Source organism: Oenanthe melanoleuca, chromosome 3 (assembly GCF_029582105.1).
Source record: "Oenanthe melanoleuca isolate GR-GAL-2019-014 chromosome 3, OMel1.0, whole genome shotgun sequence".
Lineage (NCBI taxonomy): Eukaryota > Metazoa > Chordata > Aves > Passeriformes > Muscicapidae > Oenanthe > Oenanthe melanoleuca.
This window is the reverse complement of record NC_079336.1, coordinates 19684854-19707715: the sequence shown is the minus strand read 5'-3', so window position 1 is coordinate 19707715 and position 22862 is coordinate 19684854. Positions and strand designations below refer to the sequence as shown.

Here is a 22862-nt window from a genome sequence, read left to right as displayed (position 1 = left end):
ATATTTCAAGTTCCAAACACCCAGGGCACTGTTAAATTAAAATACAGCATTTTTGCTTAGCCTTAGAAACATATCCTAAATATTTATCTGTGTGATAATTTCTATAATTTTGTCTTTCCTTTGTAAGAAAAAATATAATACCATTTACTGATTGGATGTGTAACAAAGAAAAAACAACAATTACCCAGAAATCCCTAAGGGGGAGCATTAGCTTTTTTTTTTTAAAGTATTTATTTCATTACAACATAAATTGGGAGTACATAAAAAGCTTTACCTATATATGCTTCAAAAATGAAATTATTTATACATCAGTTACACATATAATTCATCTGAACTGTGAACATTGTCTAAAGAATTTGCATTAGTTAATCTGTTGAAAGTGGCAGCATCAACATTGTTATTTTCATGATTTCACAAATTTGTCCAGGGTTTATCCACTAAGACTTAAAAGCAAAGCAAGAGACTCCTACAAGACACAGCTTATTGAACACTGTGGTGGTTTGAGAAGCATTGCAGGTGCAAAATGGTAAAACTAGCAATATAATTGGTAAAAACTAGCCTGCTTAAGAAATATGTGAAAAAAACCTGGCCCTATAGTCATCACTGTCTCAAGTACCAACCGTGGTTTCTCTTCCCTGCTATTTGTTTTAACTGGATATACAGTAGGTACTTTTGACTCCGAATTCATCTTTTCCCTTCCATGCCTCACTCCCATTTCTTTCCTTTGAGTAATTCATGAAAGTTACATTTCCCAAATAGCCTGCTGTTGCATTTAACCCCAGCCAGCAGCTCAGCCCCACAGAGCCACTCACTCCTCCCAGTGATTTTGGGAAGTGAATGAGAAGGGGGAAAGTGAGAAAACTCATGGGTTGAAATAAAGACAGTTTAATAACCAAAGCAAAACCTGCACCTGCAAGCAAAGCTAAACAAGAAACTCATACACTGTTTTCCATGGGTAGGCAGGTGTTCAGGCATCCCCAGGAAGGCAGTGCTCCAACACACATAGAAATGACTTAGGAAGACAAACACCATCCCTCCACAGGTTCTCCCTTACTTCTTCCCCCAACTTTATATGCTGAGCATGACAATAAATGGTCTACAATATCCCTGTGGTTAATTTGGGTCAGCTGTCCCAGCTGTGTCCCCTCCAAAGCCCTGGTGTACTACCAGCCTCCTCCCTGGTAGGGTGGGATGAAGAGCAGAAAAGGCTTTGGCTCTGTGTGAGCACTGCTCAGCAACAATGAAAACATCTCTATTATCAGCACTGTTTTCAGCACAAATCAAAAACACAGTCCCATACCAGCTACTGTGAAGAAAATTAACTCCATCCCAACCAAAATCAGCACTCCTGCTGATTCCTAATACCAGTGGGTTCATTCCAGCAGCTCTCAGGCAGGATGTGGTAGGCCAAAGCAAATTTTCCCTTCTTGTGTTTTCTTAAGTTTCCCAGGAGCAATACTAGGAAAAAACAAAAAGGCCCAAAGATAGTATTCTGTCTAGATCTGGATTCATTCCAGCAGAAAAAAGTACATATCAGTCCAGACACAAAGCACCAGTACCACTGTTAAGCTTTGTGATAATGAAGGTTAACACATCTATGGAGCAGTCAATGGAATACATGATGTAAATCTGGAAAAGCAACAGCCACTCATGAATAGTGGTAATTGGGATACAGCACTATGAGAGCCAATCAAACAGCACAGGAGAGGTATGGCTTTCATGTGAGAAATTTATTCTTTTATCACTTTAAATTTTATCAGGTATTTATTTACAAAGAAACTTTCTGTGGATAGAATTTACATCAGCGACTGCAAATTTTTAGTCATCACTAGGATATGACTAACATCCTCCCCATGTTGCTTAACACTGCCAGTTTTGATCAAACAGGGTTATTCTTTTGCCAATTATTTTTTTTTTACTTAGTTTCAAGTGAAAACAGAATTTGTACACATGCTTTTGCTGCAATTAAGATTTCTATTTTACAGAACCAGTTAATAGATAGAAACAGTAAAGTTTCATCTGTTAAGAGCATTTCTTTATTGAAACTGGGATTTAGTTTTAGATTCAATGAAGGGTTTAGGCATTTCATTGTCAGGTACTACAATGCCTCTTTACTAAGGTGGCACACCTGAGAAGAATCTCCATCACCTGTTTGACTGCCCAGTACAGTAGCTAGTTCACCTCAGACTGGTAACCCAAAACAGAGAGCCTGTCTGCAAAAGCTTTCTAAAGAAAACTTGCCCGAACGTAGGCACTCGTACTAAATCTATGCTGAATTACCCATCCAGGAGGTGGGGCCTGGAATCTGCTCAGAACTCAATGCACAGGAGCCTATGTGTGGTTTTGGAGGATCTGCATGAAACTCACCCAAGAAAGAGCTGTAGGAGGTGTTTCCAATGGACTTCCCTGAACAGCCATTAAAATTTGAGAATGTGTGCATCCATGAAGTGCAAGGCCCCAGTTCAGTCCTTACTCAGCTTAGGGGAATTCAAGCCTAAATTCTCTAGCAAACAACCTTGAAATTAGGCGTAGTCTAGGGAGGGACTAGCTCCAAGAGTTCCTTTAGTCCACTGACAACCAGAGGGTGGGAGATACGGACTGAATGCTTGCAGGCTAAAAAAGCACATACTGATCTCCATGTTCCTATGCAAATATGGTAGACTTCAGGCTACTTTAGATAAAATGGCTGTTTTAAAAGCAAAATATATGCAAACACAACTTGAGGGTGGCCTGGCCCTTTGGTTTGTACCTACATTAAACCCTATTACATCAGTGGTTTCTGGATATCCCACTTGTTAGGTAGGTGTGAAACTGCTCTGAGCAGTTCCACATGGGTGGAGGGAACTGCTCAGCAGCTCCACATGTCAAAGAGACAGTTGTTGCTAGGTTTAAGTAAAAGTGTAGGGCTCTGGAATGACAAGTTCACTCTTTAAATGCCTGAAGACTATGTAAAATCTGGTTTTAGTACCCAAGTTTGGTGGGGGGGTTTCTTTGTGAAGATACAACTAGGGGAGAAAACAACTCTCAGCAAATCTGCCTCAGGCCTACCAGGGAGGAAACAGAGGCCACAGAGTAGGAAATCTGGCTAGAAACATGCCTCTGTTGTTAATCATCAGGCTGTGACTATGCAGTGCACAAAGGAAACAGGTTTGATAGACAGCTACTAATGAAGCCCAGACTCTCCCCATGGACACTGTGTAAACAGTGAAAGCAGGTAAGCACTTGATTCAACTTTTTTTAAAAATAGGAGCTAGCAAAAACACAAACCACTGCAGGTTTGTTGAACAGTTATAACTGTAGAACTTACTTCTAAATGTTTTTCTTCATAGTGTGCAGCAATAAATATTGGAAGAAAGGGTATGGTCCATTCTATCCCAAAAGTTTGTGAATTGTCACATCTTAAATCATGGAAACCTCCCAAAACTCACTTAGAAGCATTTTCATGCATTAGCAGAATGAAAGTGCTTAATTAATGCTTAATTAATAGGAATGCAAAACCTGTCTTGAAAGCTCACTATGCTGTAGGATAAGAGCTATGCTACGTAAGTCTTTTAACTATGAGACCATGTGGTATTCCAAGATAAAACAGACGTTTCCTTGTGTGTGTTCCTGGTGACACTAATATTTCAAAATCTGGCCTAGCACTTACATCTCTAGTCTAAGTATGCACCTAAGCATTGCACTACACAGCTTGAAATAATTTCTACAGTTAACATAAAAATTATGCTGAAAGCAAACATGTAATTTTTCTTTCCTGCTCAAGCTACAACACTATAATTCAATTTAGAGTCAATATTTCCAAGGATTCTCGTCTGAGAATTAAATCAAATATTCTGTGAAGGATGTTAAATTCCACTGCACCAACTTGTACTGAGGCTAAGATAAATGTCACACTCCACAGGCCTACAGCTCCTGCCTGGCTGATGCTTTAATTAGCTCACTAGGGAACAGGCTCACTTGGCTAAGAACTTCTAGGACTGGACCACTGGTTTCTATAGAATGACTAACCAAATTAAGCTGCATTAAAACCCTGTGCAACAACAATGAGAAAAAAAAAAACAAACAAACAAACATTAAAGCGAAGGAAGTTATTATCTATGAAGGTCACTAGTCTCTTTTGTACAGATGGTGTCTCATAGGACAGAGCCTGCTGCCTTCCTTTGGAACTAGCAATTATGCGTAAGAATGCTAAAGTCCTCTTTAACAAAAACATCTTAATAAAACATAAAAACATCTGCTTTTTCTGATGAAAGGTCCCTATGTCTTTCTAAAATATGAGTCTATACTAGAGCTTTGAGTATAAACAATTCTCTTCCACAGTCCATACGAGTCCATGCTGAATATACAGCAATGTACCAGCAAAAACACAGGTTCTTTTTTCTGAAAAGGTTTCTCAGTGATTTACCATAAAGCTGGAACATTTGTCTTGCCTATTGATTTTTTATTTTTAATATAAAAGGTATAAAATAAATGCATGTGCCCTTTTCAATATAGTCTGTCTGTGTAGACATTTTTTGTTTTCCAGTTCTGAATAACATGACAAAAAGTGTGCTCCAACTTTCCACAGGCAGGAAAAAGTTTTGTATGTTTTTGCCTCATTTGGATGCTGCCCCACAAACAACACTCCTGGGCAGTTTAGAACCACAATGACAGTGTACGCCATCAGCACGTACTGCAATTAAAGGACTTATTGATTACAGCAATCATTAGTTCAAAATAAATAAAATAGTCTCTCAATCAAAAGACAGGGAAGTAACATCATGCTAGTGCACAATATAATGAACATGTGTAGCACATTCCTATTTTCCATGTTCCTTTTGATGGTCTCAAAATAAGTGGGAAAAGGCCTTTTGCCACAAATCGTTTTAGGTTAACCTTCCTTGACCTGCAGCTAACTAAAGAGCATATGAAGTACAAAGCTTTTCCCCAGCTCTAGTGGCATACATGGTTATGACAATTGGTTGCAGTCTGAACAGCTTCAGTTCATTTTTAATTTAAAATCTCTGATCAAAAAAAAAGTAATAAAACAGTATCTTTTTATACAGAAACCATTGCCTTTCTCAAATAAAGAGCATATCAACATCTCATATCTACCATAAAATGCCACATTTTAAAAAGGCAACTGACTTTTTTTCTTTTTCTTTGCATTCCAAGTAAAACGTGGCATACATTTGTGTTACTTAAAACATTAAGTTTGGTATCTGTTAAATCATCTGTGGTTGAAATTCCTGGGACCAACACAGTGCCACAGCTTCCTTAAACCATCTATTGCACCAGAAATGAAAGGCTGTAATGGAGATGTTCTTCCTATACTTTTTAAACACAGGAAATAGTTGGTTTAACATGAAAACAAATGCAGCTAAACTATGTTGCCAGCAATGTTTATCCCTCAGCATCATCCCAGAGGAGAAAAAACCACAAATGACAGAAAAGGCTCCAGCCCAGATAGCAACTACGTGTAAACACACAACCAACACTAACATCCCGTTATGACACTGTTGTCAAGAATATTTTAGAAATTTAGGTATAAAAACGTTTTTCTCAGATTGGGGATTGGCACAAACATAATCCAGAGATTATCCTTTATAGCAGCTTTTACACTTTTGTGTGCTTGGCTTTTCACACAAAGCACAGCAAACATGAGAAGAGTTACAACTGAGTTAAAACCAGCTCAACATCTTGAGAGCAGAGACGAGGAAAGGGGAAGTCCCTTTTCTCTGCAAACACAATAGAGAGGGTTCTTTCTGTAGAGGGGAGTTTGTGGACCTGCAACCCAACTCCCCTCTCAGGAAGGCAGAGCCAGGCTGGCCACCTTAAAGTGGGAGGGAGCCTTCCTGGTCCCCTGCTTTGTCCAGCCTCTCAGGCAGGGTAAGCACGAAGGGTAGGAGGACACCTTTGGCATCCAAGGGGGCTTTAAGAAGCTCGCTGTCAAAGGTGCCCTTGAGGCCACCATCTGCTTCCACCTCACCGTCCTGGGCCAGGCTGAAGCGCAGGGTGCCGGTCCGGTTGACGCAGTAGATGGTGTTGCCCAAGGGGGCACAGCGGAAGGGCTGGATGGGGCCACCGCTGGGCCGCAGGCTGGCGCACTGGCTCCAGCACTTGGCCACCGTGTTGTACCGGAAAACTTCGACACCGCCGCTCGTCCCGCCGCCGGGGCCCTGCTCCCCGCCACGGCCACTGCTCACGTCAAAGCGGTAGATGAAGCTCTTGAAGGCCACCATGTCAGCGGAGCGCCGGCGGCTGCTGTTGTAAGGGCACTCCTGCCACTCGTCACGCTTGGGGTCATATTTGAGCAGGCGGTAGAAGAGGGAGCCTCCTGACACGTAGATCTCCCCGTTGCAAGTGGTGGCCTCGTGGGCGACAGCGAAGGCACCCTTGGGCAGAGGTGCCACAGGGCTCCAGCGGTCAGCCCGCGGGTCATACCTTTCCACAGTGAAGAGACACTCACCCCCCACAGCGTAGAGGTAACCATCCAGGGCCAGCAGCTTGAGCTGCGAGCGGGGCTGAGCCAGTGGCCGCACCTGGCTCCAGGTGTCAGTCAGGGGGTTGTAGCAGAAGACCTTGTCGGAAAGGCGAGCCCTGGGTTCGCTGCCCGCCGGCCCTGTCACGATGCCCCCTGCTAGGAAGAGGTAGTTGTGGAGGACACACATGGCGCAGCCCTTGGCATTGGCCTCCTCGGGCAGGCGCGTCAGCACCCTCCACTCGCCGCTGGCCTCCTGGTAGCAGTGAATGAGGGAGCCACTGTCCTCCAGCGACACCACGGAGGAGGGACTCTGCGGCCGACTGCTCTCGCGGCTCTGTGGCCGGCTGCCACCACCCGGCCGCTCGAAGGCGTCGCTGACCTCGGCCACCAGCAAGCAGGGCCGGCCGGCGTCCATGCGCTGCTGCAGGATGAGGTCCCGCTCAGCGCCACTGAGGCGGCCGTACACACTGGGCTCCCGCAGCACCTCCAGGTAATGGTCGCTCATGAAGCGATAGGCAGCCTCCCGCAGCTCCGCCAGCCGCTGCTTCTTGGCCAGGCAGAGGAGCTGGTAGCAGTTGCCGAGGCAGAGCTGGGCGCGCATGGCCTCGGCGGCACAGTGCAGGGCACAGGGCATCTGCAGGACGCGGGCGCCGCTCACCACCTCAGCCAGGTTGTCGTGCCGCACCTCGCCCATGCGGGCGGTGTACACGTAGTCGATGAGCAGCCGCAGCGCCCCGTAGCTCACCCCCTTCACCCGCAGGACGTCCCGTGAGGCGCGGGCACGAAAATAGTCGCTCTTGGCCGCCAGGACCGATTTGTGCGCCCGAATGCGGCGGCCCGACACCTCGATCACCAGGTCGGGCTCCTCCGGCGGCCGCTCCCGCGGCCCCACCACCTCCTCATCCTCCTCCTCCGGCGGGCGGGCGGCGTTGTTGATCTCCCACTGGCTCTGCACCACCCGGCCGCCGGCCGCGGGCGGCTGGGGCTCGGCAGCGGCGGCGCTGAAGCAGAGGGAGGAGCTGAAGCCGCAGGGGGCGGCCGGCGTGGGCGGCGGTGGCGGGGGAGCGCCGTTGGCGTTGCCGCTCTCCTCCTCCTCCGGGGCCGCGCCGCTGCCCTCCATGGAGCCGCGCTACCTGCGCCGGCGCCGCGCCTGGTCCGTGCGGAGCGCTGCCGGCCGCGGCGCGGCCATCACCTGCAGACAGACCCAACAGCGCTCAGCATCCGCGCCTTCCCCGCTCCCCGCCGCTGCTTTCCCCCCCGCCCCTCAGCAGCAGTATTCGGGACCGCCGCTCTCGCAGGCGGGGCTGGCTCTGGTTTCCGGGGCTAAACCGCCGCTTCTCCTTTCCCTGGGGGATCCACCCCTCCCGCGGCTAACTGCGCCAGCTCAGCTCCCGAAAACCTGAGCTCTGTTGGTGGGACGGGGGATGGCCCCGATGAGCACCTCAACAGCCTGAAAAGCAACTCTGGTTTTCCCGTTGCTCTGCAGAAATTTTAAGCAGTCTGCAGGCACTGCAATCCTTTTCATGACAACTGATCCATATAGCGTGCTGGGTGATGAGCACAAATCACCTCTAACTGCAGACACTTAGGAGTAGCATCACAATGTATTCACCTTGAGCAACTGTTTCAGTGGAAGGCTGCAGTCTACTCTGGAAGGCGATTCCCCACTAGTCAAGTTTGCCTCTGCATGACCTTCGGGAAATTTTCTTCGTGTTAGTACTCCTCATACGCATTCCCCCTGTTTAAAACAAAGTGCAAGAAGATGATTATTTTTAAAATTTATATATTCTCTGTTTAGTCAGAAGTTTTGGAACGTTAAGGCTATGTCTCCTTTAATATATTTTATATATATAATATATACCTAGAGTATCTTAAAGACACCCTAAGTATGCTAATAATCCTAAGTGTTCATGAAACACATGAACATATTTTTTCTTTACTTGGGACAAGAGCAATCTCACATATGTGTAGCAGCATAGGTAGCCGTAAAACATTAGCAAGGTGTTAATCAGACTTCATAAAGATTGCTTCATGTCTTTATTCAAAGATTTATAGCTTCTGTTAATAAAAAGTAGAAGCAAGGAAAAAAAATCACGACAGATAATTAGAACATAAAGTCTCCTGTGGGAAAAGGCAGGAGGGCATAGCTGTATGTAGGTTAGTCCCTGTCAGCAAAATCACCACCCAGCTGTACCTTCATTTCACAAATATAGTTTTTAGAATTTAATGAGGCCATTTCTTCGCCTCATGTTTGTTTATGAATTTCCCAGACTTGGAACCAAGCATTAAAACTTGGTTTAAGTTTTGATGAGTGACACATAAAAATTGTCTAAACTGTCTAAATGTACTTAATATAATTTAATAAGTATCTTCAGCCCTGATTCTATTTTTAAGGATGTTATTAATTTCCATTAAAATCCCCTTTGTCAGTTTTTTTCATAGTCCTCAAGGAACACTCATTTCTATGTAAAATATGCATTGTGGCTTCCTTTCAGCAGACATGATTCATTTACCATGTTAAATTAGCATTAGGGAGATCTAACTTTTTAATTTTTTTTCCTGAAAGCATAATTGGTAAGTGACATTGTCTGGAAACCCCTGACACAGACAGGAAATGTAGAAGCCCATACTTGCAATGCAAACTTTACTTAAACGATAATATCAGTCTTCCCTCATGGCTTTTTATTTTGTCCACTTGCCTGGTAAAGGGCTTTCTACTATATTTAATCACATTCAGACTCAATCAATGCTAAGATTTGATTTCTGGGTATTGGAGACCTTCAGACCATAAAAACAGCATTTTAAAACTTATTAAAATGAGTATATTTCATCAACTTTGTATTCCTTGTCTGAGTGTTTAAAAATCTGGTACTTAGGAACTTTCTATGACTGCATGAACTTTGGCTAGCTTTAGTGGCAGACTTCCTGCCGTCCAAACCCAAACTCTGTAGGTCAAGCTCTACTGAGTTTTCTGTGGTTTTAACCAGACAAGAAGAAATGCAGTGATTTGTGTGCACACTCAGTGTGTCTACAGAAGATGTGCTGACTCATTAATAACTTAAACCAGGCAGCATCCCTGTTAATGTGATTCTGTTTTTCATGGAGTCTTAAGAGTACACAGAGCAGCTACTGTAACTGACAATATTCTGGCCATTCTGGACACACCTCACTTCTGACACCACTTCTCCTGACTTCTACTTACGTACCCCCCCTACAAGAAGGATTCAGCAGCTTCATATAGTTTCACTCTTGGTCTATGGATTGATTATAGTGAAACTATAAAGGGAGAATGAAAGAGAATGCTACCAAAAATTAGAAGTATGGGTGATTAAATGTAAGAAGTCAAAAACAGTAACTCTAATACCAGTAATATCTCTCTATGGTGAAATGTATTTCCTGCATTATGTCCCAAAAGAAAACGACCATTTAGAATATTCAAAGTAGTTAAAACAATAATCAGAAAAACTTATCTTTTCAACTTTCTCAGCTAATGAAAAAAAAAAAAAAAGCATGAGATCCTGCTCAAGCACAGTAACCATACCTTTTCCCATATTCAAATATCTGCTCGGTTTAAAAGTTTGATTTGACACATGTGAAATGCTATTGAGAAAGAAGCTTGTAACAAACACCTGTGTTTACCCACTACAATTCCCCTGAGGAATCACAAGGAGAAGGAAGGACTGATGGCATTGCTTGCTAATGGCAAACAGCAGAATTCTGAAGAAAATTATCCTCTGCTACATCCAGAGCTAATTACCAAGCATATGCTGAATTTCATGCTGAGCATGAGATGGACTTAAATCAAAGTACCAAATGCAACTAAGGCAACAAGGAACTATATGGGGAAGCTGAAGATTTAGAATAGCTGAAAGAGGGCTTGGAGGATTTTGTCAATGATAGCAATGACCATGACAGCAGTGACCACTCCAGCAATCTCAGCACCACTGTCTAGTTGAAAACAAAATACACAAATTACATAAAGATGAAGCTGAAAAAACAACTCAGAGAAGTTGTGGAACTTTTCCATTATTGAGCAACACAACTGATCTGAGTTAAAAGGTCATGGATTTAGTATGGAACAGGAAGATGCTGAAAGGGCACGATTGAAATACAAAACTGAGATCCTTCTCCGTTCTTTTCTTATCTACAGTGATCAAAGAGTTGTACTGCTGTTCTGGCAACACAGAATATTCGAAAAGTACAGAATTGCAGAAGATACTTGATAGCTGTGATGATTCAGAAGAATCTGACCACCTGACAATCTCATTTGGCTTAAAACAAACTTGGTTTTAACATTTTTTCAAAACTCACAAACAGGTTAGGTACTGGAAAATTAAGCAAGCTATTGAGAGTACTGTGTACCTATGGACTGAGGTAACCTTTTATAATGGGGACTTTTAAGTTAGAAGCTGAATTGCTTGGTCTGAAAATGTTTTCATTATCATGGGTTTGGTCTAGGGATGATGTAATGTTAATGGACAGAGGAGCTGCCAACAAACATGAACTGTATTTACAGACTTGGCAATGACACACAATATCCTGAATGTGTGGCCCCAACCTCAAATGCTGTGAGACACTGCTCAAGTAACAGCACAGATAAGGCACAGTTTTTCTGACAGAGAAACTGTAATGAAAAGCTGCAGGTAAAGTTCCCTGGCACTGCATTCATTTGGCAGTCCTTCTGATAAAATCCAATTAAACACTTGTATTGAATTGTTCTCTCCTCATTTTTTTTGTGCAGTGCCAATAGCCTTTGATCCAAATCACCTCCTCTTGCAAGACCCACTTTCTCCAGGGAGTATGTGCATGTGGGAGGAATTGGGTTACTTCTCTCCAGTTCACAAATGAAATGGCTCTGACTCAGTCTCATGGTAAATAAAAACAGTACTTTCTCTACCATAAGCAACTCTAATTCATATAAGCAGGTATTCTCCCGAGGAGACTTACCAGTTCAGAAATGACAGACTGCCATTCTGCTCCACCTTAGCCCAGAAAAAATGCTTTTATAAAAACTTGCACTGTAAAATTTTTACTTCAGTAGAGAAGTCCCTTGGGATAGGGGTGTCTTCTGACTGAGATGATTAAGGCGTCCAAAGAGGGATCAACAAAAAAGAAAAAAACACCCCTTATATTTATTTTAAAAACTAAACAATGACTTAAAAGTAGAACTGGCCAGCATGAAGTGAGGCAGAGTCAAGTGTAGAGTAGTTTGCATACTTATAAAAATAGTCTGTAACACTCCTGGTCACTGAGTAGATCTGTGAAATTTGGAGGAAACAAATTTTCTCTTTGTAGATGGGGAAAACATCTGGAGCATAAAGATGCCATTTCCCTGAAAGGGCCGGCACTGCTTGGATCCTATTACAGATTTAAACTCTAAATCTTAACCACTCGATTAACCCTCCTGTTTGTAAGAAAAAAAGTACAACTGTCTTTCAATATGCCACCTCATGAAAAACAGCAGGAAGAATAATTATTTTTCTCTCTCTCTTTTAATGTTGGGTTTGATACAATTCTAGTGTCTTGCCCTGACTGCTGGATATATGGCTTTTATAGTACTGCCTTCACAATCAAGTGTGGATGCAAATTTTGACCTGCTGTAATTTTTTTGACAATATATAATAGAGGTATGACCTGTTTTTTATCTCTACAACATTTTCATACAACCACAAAGAAAAATAAACATTTAAGAATTCCAGCTTATGACTACAGACCACACAAGAAACATGTGGACAGCAGTTCCTCATCAGAAACTCAGAGGAAGAAAAGAAAAGGCTGTGTGTGTCTGGGCAGAGAGGAAGAGAGAGAGGAAATAAATCATGATAAAATTATTATCAAAAGCCTGATTAAATCGATATTATAGGTAACAAATCTAAAAAAAAATATACAAGTTCTTAACAGTCATCATGACCAGAGAAAAGGTTTCCTAACAATGATATCCATAGAGACAAAATTCTCTAAAAAAGGAAACAATCTTTTTGAGTTCCTTCCAGTTTAGACTCTTTAGAAATAGTTAGGGAGGAGTAGTGTCTCTCAGGAGTTCTCACAGAAAAAAGGAAATAACACTCCTACAAAAGCAAAATCTAGCAAAGATTAAGTTCAAGATATCTCCAATATCCCTTTAAAAAAATCTAACAAAAAAAACCAAAAAAAAAACCACAAACCAAAACAAACAAACAAACAAACAAAAAAAACCCCAACAAATCTAGACAGAAACAAGTCTTGAGTGATTACAATACCTTTAGAAAAAACTCCAGGGCTCATGTGGTGTCTTTATCACTAATACACTACAGGCCAAGAGATAAGTATGGCATGACAACACCATACTGTATGTAACAAAACCTTTTATGCAGAATTGCTGCTAATTCTACACATGGGCTCACAGCTACATTTCTAGATATGAGAGTATGTGGTCATATCTATGACAAACTGAAGTCTGGTTGCTTTCATCAGATCTGGGCACAGCTACATTACATTAAATTGACAGCAGTACTAAACATACCAGCGTTGTGCTACAGCTGAAATGATGAATGCAGCCCTTGAATGTGTGTACTGGGAAATATGGAGTACCCATAGGGAAAATGTTACCCTTCAGCATTAGTAGGTTTGCCATGGAAAATGGTGGTTGAATGATGGAAGCATGTATGTTCAAGGCTTCACATTTTGGAAGTAGCATTTTAAAATCTGTGAAGACAGAGAAGAGTACCAAATGATTTCAGAGACATAAAAAACCCCCACTTTAGTGAGAGACTCAGAATAGCACTTTGCAACCAGACAAAGGCTTACTCTGTTTCCATGCTGCACACCAGCTCCCAAGAAAAAGGTGGCACCTAGCCTAGGCACCCTCTAACAGCCACACAGCTTTGGAGAAAAGGTGTCTTGTGCCAGTAGCCTGGAGAACTAGTACAGCAAGCCTTAAGTCAGCTTGAGAAATGCAGAGCTGACACTTCTTCAGGGCTTGGTATGTTTGCTCTGTGACTTGATGACTGTGCACAAGTGTAGGCACATGAAAATTCTGCACACTGAAAGCTTTCTTAGGCTGGTGAAAAAACCCTAAGCAAACCAAGTGTAAGTGTAAACAAACCAAAAATTTATGCTACTGAAGGGGGAAAAAGAAAGACTGCTACAGCATATTGTGGTTAATTAAAGTTAACCATAATTGATAGGGAGAGTACAGGATGGGCTCAAGGAAATCTACAGAATAAAACCAAAAAAGTGCATTCAGCTTAGAAGGATCCTGAGTGAGAAAACTGTCAGGGTATTAATAATCAAAGATAAAGAAGTATGCCATGGAAAAATACACATTTTTATCCTGCCATATACTTCTGTCAATACTGGATTATGGTCCATGTAGAAGGCAGGATGCTGGTCTGGGTGGACATTTCATCTGACATGGGAAGATCCTTATTCTGATGTGATGAAAGGGATCTTGAGTATGTATGTGCCTTGCTGGAAGGCACTTGGGAAGCAAGGACAAATAAAATTTGACAGGAGCAGACTAGTTGATCTAGAAATCCCTTCTGACCTTAAATTTTGAAAATTGCCACACACCAGGAGCACTGACTTAAAGCAAAGTACCAGCCTGGGATGATTACAAGCCTCATTTAAGCATTAGTGTGTAATGTACTGTAATGTGGTAATGCTGACTGCAGAAATGTTTTTCAGTATTAAACTGTATTGTCAACAAATTGCAAACATATTCAAAGTCTCTACGAACACTTTGGCAATGTTGGTACTAACAAAGAAGGAGGAGAATATCAACTGAGAAGCCAAGTCAAGCAAACCAGCAAATTAGTTCAGACAAATTTTTGAAAATCAAAGTAGAGTCAGGCTTAGTTTTGCATTCCAGAACAGCACTTGATCTCCATAAATGTACTGCACTCTTCCAACACACCTGCTCTGTATTGCATTTAATACAGAAGATGGCACAGCCTTTTCGGAGGAAATTAAATTGCTGTTTTAAAATAAAACTGGATTTTGCTTTTTATATCATTATGGAAGGGACATACAGATTGAAGAGCCCAAAGCACCAGAATCTGCCAAAATATGTCACCATTGTGCTTGAGAAAGACCGAATGTGAGAGGCAACAACAGACTTCAAAGGGAAGTTAACAGTCCCATTTTTCTAAGACTTATACCTAGGGAAAGAAAGTAAAAGAAAAATTTCTAGAGAAGGCAACAATGAAACTTTTTTTCACAGACAAACTCTAGATCTGGTCCTTAAGAGAAAAAAAAAACCCTACTTTTAGAAATGGAACAGTTTCACTGATTTATTGACAAATCACTTAAGTAAGTGATGCTAAGAAAGGCAGAGGTCCTTTGGATACATGGTGAATAGCACCCTTCTCATTTTTGGAGATCACATATGGTTTCTTTGTCCAGATACTTCTTCAAACTTAAGGTTTACAGCCATTCTAGATGCAACTAAAAATTACATTACAGGTAGTTCAATGTAAAGAAAAATTCCAAGTTACTGCAGACATTGTCTCTGGACTTTGGACTGGATTCAAATATGGAGAGACCTGCCACAGTGCTAAACACAGCAAAGGCTGACTTTGAGGGCAGGTTTACCTGGCAGCTGGCAATGCAGCAAAGATGTAAGACAGCCAGATCAGATAGCAGAGCAAAACCTCCAGCATGACAGCCCTAATCTCAAAGAAGGAAAGGAATCAGCTTGCACAAACTTCTCTCTGCCTGGGCAGAAATGCTGCTGGTACACTTTGCTGTTGGTCCTATAACTGTGACCTACTAGGTGACTCACAGCAGTTTGGTTTCTTTTATTTATTTAATGAAAATCAGGCCAAGGTGGATAGACATAGGGCCATACTCCCACACAGAACGGATCTGTGGGTGGGATGCACCTCCCAGTTCTCCTGCACAAGAGACCAATGCTGTGTGTCTGAGCTGCACAGCACCTGATCTATCTGTAACCAGCTCCTGGAATGGAATCTGGAACATACACACAGGTTCTGCACACATATGCATGGGTGGGTATAATTAGATGCCAACTGATTTGGATCCCCAGAAATCAGCACAGGAGAGCTACCAAGGGCTAGCCAATAGAAAAATACCCAAGACCCTGGTGATGAAGTGCTTAGCTTGTACAATCAGGGGACTTTAGTTCTTGCTTTGCTCAGACCAGAATCCTTTGCAAAATAAACCTAAATTCCTTTAAAAGACAGCAGTACTGACACTTGCTGCTACTTTGCATTTCTGTACAATGATTAGAGCTCTGACCAAGCCCTATGAGAAACTTGTCACTACCCCTTCCTTTGCCTGACAAGACTAAAACCCCCAAATATCAGCCCAAAGAGCCCAAACCATCAAGTCTATGAAAACAGGGTTATTTTCCTTCACACTAAAGCATTCTGGCTTGTGCTAAGATTGAAAAAATATTTCTGCTGATCTCAAAGCATGCTGCAGTCATAGGTACTTTGGTGGTAACCCTTTACTATCAGGAGTGCCTGTAGGCTGTCAGCCCTACAGTCAGATTTCAACAAACAATGGGAATGCTTTTAGCAGAAATGATGCAACTGAGGGCTTAACAAAGTATGAAATTACTTTATGTAATCATTGGAATTAAACAGGGAAAGAAGACGTAATTTAGTGTAATGCATGCTGTTGACATTAGTGGAAGTAACACTTGCTGACCATTCTGAAACAGAAATAAATTAGGTTTCTATTAAAATACCCTTATTTCCATGCCTGACACTTTCTGCCTTGGACACATAGCATTTTTTTACTATAATGTGAATTTCATATGCTGAACCTGAGTCTTCAGGCAAAGGTTTTCTGGCACTGATTTCTCTGACTAAGCTCAACTTTTACCCAAGAATTTAGAGCAGGCAATTTAAATCCCCACTATAATGTTTTTTTCCATTGAACGAGGTAGACAGGTGTCTAAATTAAAGGGACAGAAAAGATTGCCTAGTTATCTAATCTTATTCCTGCAAGAACAGGCCAAAGAATTTTACTCCTGTACCAAGCTAGTAACTTGTGGATGAATTAGGTCAAAACGTTGTTCTGCTCAGATCATTCATCTCACATCTATTCGGTTTCTCTCTTTTGGCCAATGGCCTTGATGGAAAAGCAGGTGTCAAATAGATCATCCTGAATACCTTGAAGAAATGTACATGCTGCTTTTCACTTTGGAATTCTCTTTCCCCAAAATAATCCTTGCTCTTTTTGAAGAGACATACAGACTGGCAAGACAACCATGAAGGGTGATGATGACCACGGGACTATCCCATCGCTTTTGGACTTTTTGGCACAGAGTAGAAGTAAAGACTGTAGCATGTCTGACTAATTTATGATCCAAAGTTGTCATTTTCCAGTTCTGCAGAAAAAAAGGTTGCTAATGCATGCAGTTAAATATGCATGTTCAACAGTCACAGTGCTATCCCTTGCACTTATTAGTTTGCAATCTGGAAAGAGATGTGCAGCCAGGACCCAGAGTAAGAAGTAAGACTTTTACATCAATAGAATGCAAGACAGATGTTTGGTTTTGTGGTTATGATTACGGAGGTGTGAGAAGAGACTTAGGTTCAGGAGTCCTGGTTTGTGGTTCTGACCATTTAGGGATTTGTTTCAGTCAAAAGTCTAAACTTTGGTTGCTTCTGACTGGAAAGATTTTAGATACAAATCAACAACATCTCCTCAAAGCAGGTACTGAGGCTTTTCAACCAATGTCATGTGAAAAGCTGCCTGATTTTGGAGGTACAGTCCAAGCATTTATTTCCAATAAAGCTGCAAAATATCTTGGCAGAAATACTGTCCAGGTCTTGGACTAACAGATTCTTCCAACTCTCTTGTCTGTCTCAAAGGCCTTCTATCACAGAGAATGAGTGTTACAGATTTCATCTTGAACAAGAAGCAACAGCAGTGAATTTTATCACATGAATGCACATGAACAGTCTTTGCCCTCATTTTCCTGTATCAAAACTTCAAACTTCTTGGGACACAAATGACACTCAAACAACATTTACGTTTACTGTTTCCACATCTACTGTGGAAACCAAGTTTCAAAACTCAATTATCAATTGTTATTGAAGAAGTATGTTTGTGTACTGCTCACTTCCATGGCTTTGAAGAGAACAAAGCTTGTACTAGTAGCCTACAACTAGACTGCCACCTAAGTTTCAGAGAGAATTTTGATAAAGCCAGAGTCTGACATCACTTTAAATCCCAACCCCACTGAAATCAAGGAAAATTCCCATTAACTTTGTGGGCATCTGGATTTCTTACACTGTTGTACTGGGTTTGCATGGCAAGGTTTTGGCTGCAGGGGTGGCTTCTGTGAGAAGCTGCCAAAAGCTTCCCTATGTCTGATAGAGCCAGTGCCAGCCAGCTCCAGGACAAACTTTCCACTGGCCAAGGCAGAGCCTGTCAGTAATGGTGGTAGTACCTCTGTAATGACAGAGTTAAGAAGAGGAAAATGTTATTTGCAGGAGCAAACTGCAGCCAGAGAAGACAGGAGTGAGAATATGTGAAAGAAACAGCTCTGCAGGCTCCAAGGTCAGTGCAGGAGTGGGAGGAGGTGCACCATGCCCTGGAGCAGATTCCCCTGCAGTCTATGGTGCAGCCCATGGTGAGGCAGCTGTGTCCCTGCAGCCCATGGAGATTAATGGTGGAGCAGGGATCCACCTGCAGCCTGTGGAGGATCCCACACTGCAATAGGTGGATGCTGTGGATGCCATGACCCTGTGGGAAGCCCACACTGGAGCAGATTTGCTGGCAGAACTTGTGACCCCACAGAGTACCTACGCTGGAGGAGTCTGTTCCTGAAGGACTGCACCAAATGGGAAGGACTCATGCTGAAGCACTTTGTGAAGAACAGCAGCCCATGGGAAGGACTTATGCTGGAGAATTTTGTGGAAAACCTTCTCCCATGAGAGAGAACCCTTCGTTGGAGCAGGGGAAGGTTGTCAGGAAGAAGGAGCAGCAGAGACAACATGTGATGAACTCACTACAATGCCCAGTCCCTGTCCCCCTGTACCCCTGCGGGAGGAGGAAAGGTAAAGAATTCAAGTCCAAAGTTAAGTCTAGGAAAAACAGAAGTATGGTGGGAAGACGTTTTTAAGATTTTGGTTTATTTCTCATTATCCTACTCTGATTTCACTAAGTAGACTCTGTTTTGCTCGTAACAGTAACTGGTGAGTGATAGCTCACTGTGCTTATCTTGACCCATGAGGCTTACATTTTATTTTCTCTCCCCTGTCCAGCTGAGGAGAGGAGTACTAAAACAGCTTTAGTGGGCATGTGGCATCCAGCCAGGGTCAATCTACCACAACTGTACAATGTAAACGGTAGCTTTCTTTGAACTAAAGCAATGAGGGAGTTACAGTAAAAGGAAAGATGAAAGAAAACTACAGGATAAGAGAAAAACTCTTCCATGAACAGATTTGTCTTTGACTGACAGAATCAGAACATTTGTTGTTCACTTGCCACTCCCACAGCAAAGTGTCAGCTTTTAGTTCTTACTGTCTAACACCTAAAATATGAGGTGCAGAAATAATAGTTCATTTCCAGAGTTTAGGGCCTGTTTTTTCAATCTACTTACAACAAAGGGGGAAGAGAAAAAAGCAGAACTGCTTCCAAGAAAAAAAACAAACCAAAACTACTGTATAAATCTGACAGGTTGATAGTTTGAAATGACTCAGAAGTCCAGGAGCCTTCCAGCAGTTAGAGATCCAAAGCTGAGATGCAAAACTTACCTAGCTGCTTAAGTACTCCTGGAGGAGTCAGTGTCCAGAAAAACAACAAAGAACCTGTGCTAATCTACAAATGCATAAATGTAAAATTACTTCAATTAGTGCAAATCATGTTGTGACAGACAACAGCATGGAAGCTGCTTGACCAACATATGTTGATTTGTATAGAAAAATTGTGGTTTCTGGCATGTTTCCAAGTGAGTTAAAAAAGGCTGTCAACCTGTCTGTTTCAGCCAGAGGCACAGCAATGGCAGCTTGTGAAACATCACACCTGAAAAGCGTTTATATGACACATCTTCTCCCCCTGACACATGGTGCAAAATCTGTAGAACCACTGGATTCATTCCCCTGCTTGTTTTGCATTAAATAAACTGATTTAATCATGAATTCCTACTATCCTCGCTGATGAGGTATAAGAAAGAAAATGGGAAGTACCAAATGTGTAGTGCAGAACAAAAAACCCCAGCCAGCTCTTCTTTGCATTAACACTCAATCCCCATATACAATACTGACCCAGTCCTGTAATCCTTCCGAAGCCATAACTGCCAGTTAGCATCCAAGGAGCATTTTAGGATGAAGGAAAGGGTGCAGCATGGCCAAGAAATTGGTCCTGATCCTGCAGAGAGTTACACACAGATTTAAACACTCTGTTCACAGGACTAACCCCACTTGTAATGCCAACATCTGCAGTGTAAACTGAGGGCTTGCTTAATTAACTACAGGAGAAAAGCAAAATCTCTGTCCATTCACTGTGTTGTCACATGGTGAAGAGCTCTGGCACAGGGAATCTGGCAGGAATGTATGGCCCAGGTTAGGGAAAAAGCAGGGTCCCTTCCTGCTCAATGACAGCTCAGTCACACATCAGGTTAAACTGGTTGTCAAATCTTGAACTGCTATAAAGTAATTCTTCTTCCATGAAAGGAACTAATCATGCCTGCTCGCTGACAAAACAACACTGAGAGCAAACATGAAGCAGAAACAATAGATGGTGACAATTTCACTGAAAAATAAAACACCAGGAGTAAAAATATCATGTCCTGGGAAGGCTAATGAGATAAAATACAATGAAAACGAGCTCATTTTTAAAATGGGTATTTTCAAGGATGTGAAGTGATATAAAATGACTTCTCTGCTTCTGTTCAGAGGCAAGAAACAGGCTCCCAACTGCAGTGCTGTATAATGTCAGTAGGGATAAACAGAACAATCCCTGCAAAATCCACTAAGGGTCCCACCAAGAAAAAGAAAAATATTTTTAAAAAGTTTAATTCTACCTTAAAAGAAATTGCAGGATTTCCTTTCATGTTTTATTATACCCTTCTTTAGCAGTCAGCTGCCCCTAATATCCTCTTGCAACAGGATACTACAGGATGCTGAAACCCCTGCTAAGTAGGATCTGGATGCAGTCATCTCACCACATCGTCATCTCTATGGTAACCTAGGCCAGCCCTAAATACTATAATCCTGCTTTACCATAGTAAAGCCAGTTAATGACTTTCATTGAATGTTCCTGCCAAATAATGGTGTTCTAATATTTATTGACATTTCAAGTCTGTCCACCTCTTTGGACTATTTGTTACACTGAAAAGTGATGCAAACACAGCATTTGTAGAAGAAAGGAAGCTACTACAGATTTCAGCCCTTTGATATTATCAAGGTGCAGTCCTGCAAAGCCCAGCTTCTAAGTGGCACCACTGACTTCAGTGGCACCACTGCCAGGAGCCAGTCCTGCAGAGCACAGAGGAGCTGGGGCAGGGCACGGGACCAATCCTTGGCTCTTGGCAGGTTCTCATCAGACAGTGCCATTAGCAGTGGATGACCTGAGCATCCCACTGGCATGCACTGGATGTCCTAATTAAAGAGTGAATAAATGCTGTGTGATGGGCTCTGGGAAAAGAACACAGAATAAGTAGGATGGGCTAAACAGTTAAACAAGGGAGGAAATATTGCTTTGCCAATACTAGTGACAATTTAATTATTATTTTCCACAAACATTCCACTTAATTCCTTTTTGGGAGACAGATGGTTAAGTCCCTGGAATACAGAGAAGCCCTTTTGCTCCTCGGATCATACAGAAGGATTGTTCTATTTTATTGCTATTCTATTTTTTATTGCCCTACTTTTTTTCCTAGCTTTTTGCTCCAGTTTCCTATTGTTTGATTTAATTGCTGTGGAAAAGTTTTACAGAATATTATTATTTCTATTTTTATTTTTTCTTGATGGCTGAAAGAAGTTTGCTATAGGATTTAATACTACCATTTTCTGTGCTACGTGTAAGTTTGGGTTCAGGAGTCTTCTTTTTGTTGCTTTAAAGCACCTGACAAAAAAACCTACCTATTGAAATTCAGTAAAAGTTTGTTTTTTTTTTTAAGCATCTCCCACCCTGCAAAATCCTGCTCATGTATGTTCACCCAGGACTTGCATGTGATTTTAGTAGGATGGGGTAGGACGCCAGGAAGAATTTATAGCGGGAAGCAATCTCCTGCTGTTACACATCCTTAAATGTTAGTATAAAGAGTCACTTCGATTTTGAATAGGTCAGAAGGATTTAAAAAAATTAAAATAAAATACGCAGGAATCAGGGCTGCCTCTTGTGCGACGTACGGAGAAGGGATATGGGGATATGCCCGGCTTCCCCGCTGCCCAGGGGAGGTGGATTAAGGCGGCCAGAGGAAAGAGAAAAGAGCACGATTAAACCTGACAGCGCTCCAGCAACCCCTCTCACACACATGCGGCTGCCGCGACACCCCGTCGCGGTCCGTACCGCAGATCCCGGCAGATCAAGCCCGGCACCGGCCCTCACCAGCCCTCCCCGCCCCTCCGGCCCCCGGCCCCGCTGCTCCCCGCTGCTCCCCGCTCACCTTTCGGCGGCCGCCGAGCCCCGCAGCGGCCCCGCGCCTCGCCCCGGCAGCGGCACGGCGGGGAAGGCCGGGGAGGCGGCGGGAGCGGCGCTGCGATGCCAGGCGAGGCAAATGGCTGAAGCGCAGGGGCCGGGCTGGCGGAGGGGCCGGGCGGGCGCGGGGCCGCGCTCAGCCCCTTTGTTCGCCCGGCAGAGGAGGGAGGAGCGGGCACGGACCTGTTGCTGCCGGCGGCGGCTCTCGGCGAGGGGCAGCAGCCGAGCCGCGAACGCTGCGGGATGCCCGCGCTGCGCCGCGGGCTGAGGCGGGGCGGGGGCGGGGTAGGGCGGCCCCACCTGCCCGCGCTGAGGGGAAACTCCCCCCGTGCGGCGCCGGGCGGGAGTGCCGGGCCCGCCCTCACCTCCGGGCGGGGCCGCGGGGCAGGGAGCCGTGCCGGGGCTGAGCGGTGTGAGGGAGGGCCGGGGCTGTGGCGGGGCTGAGCGGTGTGAGGCAGAGCCGGGGCTGTGCAGGAGCTGAGCGGTGTGAGGCAGGGCCGGGGCTGTGCCGGGGCTGAGCGGTGTGAGGCAGGGCCGGGGCTGTGGCGGGACTGAGCGGTGTGAGGCAGGGCCGGGGCTGTGCCGGGGCTGAGCGGTGTGAGGCAGGGCCGGGGCTGTGGCGGGACTGAGCGGTGTGAGGCAGGGCCGGGGCTGTGGCGGGACTGGGCGGTGTGAGGCAGGGCCGGGGCTGTGGCGGGACTGAGCGGTGTGAGGCAGGGCCGGGGCTGTGCAGGAGCTGAGCGGTGTGAGGCAGAGCCGGGGCTGTGCCGGAGCTGAGCGGTGTGAGGCAGGGCCCGGG

The 22862-nt window shown here is 43.7% G+C and overlaps 1 protein-coding gene across 2 annotated transcripts; it reads right to left on the bottom strand.

The window, feature by feature from the left end:
* Positions 1-1711: 1711 nt before the first annotated feature.
* Positions 1712-22313, bottom strand: KBTBD11 (kelch repeat and BTB domain containing 11). Of its 2 annotated transcripts, XM_056488012.1 has the most exons (3): positions 22032-22313; positions 8076-8201; positions 1712-7655 (listed from the first exon to the last, which is right to left on the bottom strand). In XM_056488012.1, the coding sequence occupies exon 3, from the start codon at positions 7581-7583 to the stop codon at positions 5814-5816; it is 1770 nt and encodes a 589-aa protein (XP_056343987.1). In that variant the 5' UTR covers positions 7584-7655; positions 8076-8201; positions 22032-22313; the 3' UTR covers positions 1712-5813. The 2 variants fall into 2 exon arrangements, with proteins under 2 accessions (XP_056343987.1, XP_056343988.1); XM_056488013.1 differs by lacking the exon at positions 22032-22313 and having other exon boundaries at positions 8076-9241.
* Between the last annotated feature and the right edge of the window lie 549 nt (positions 22314-22862).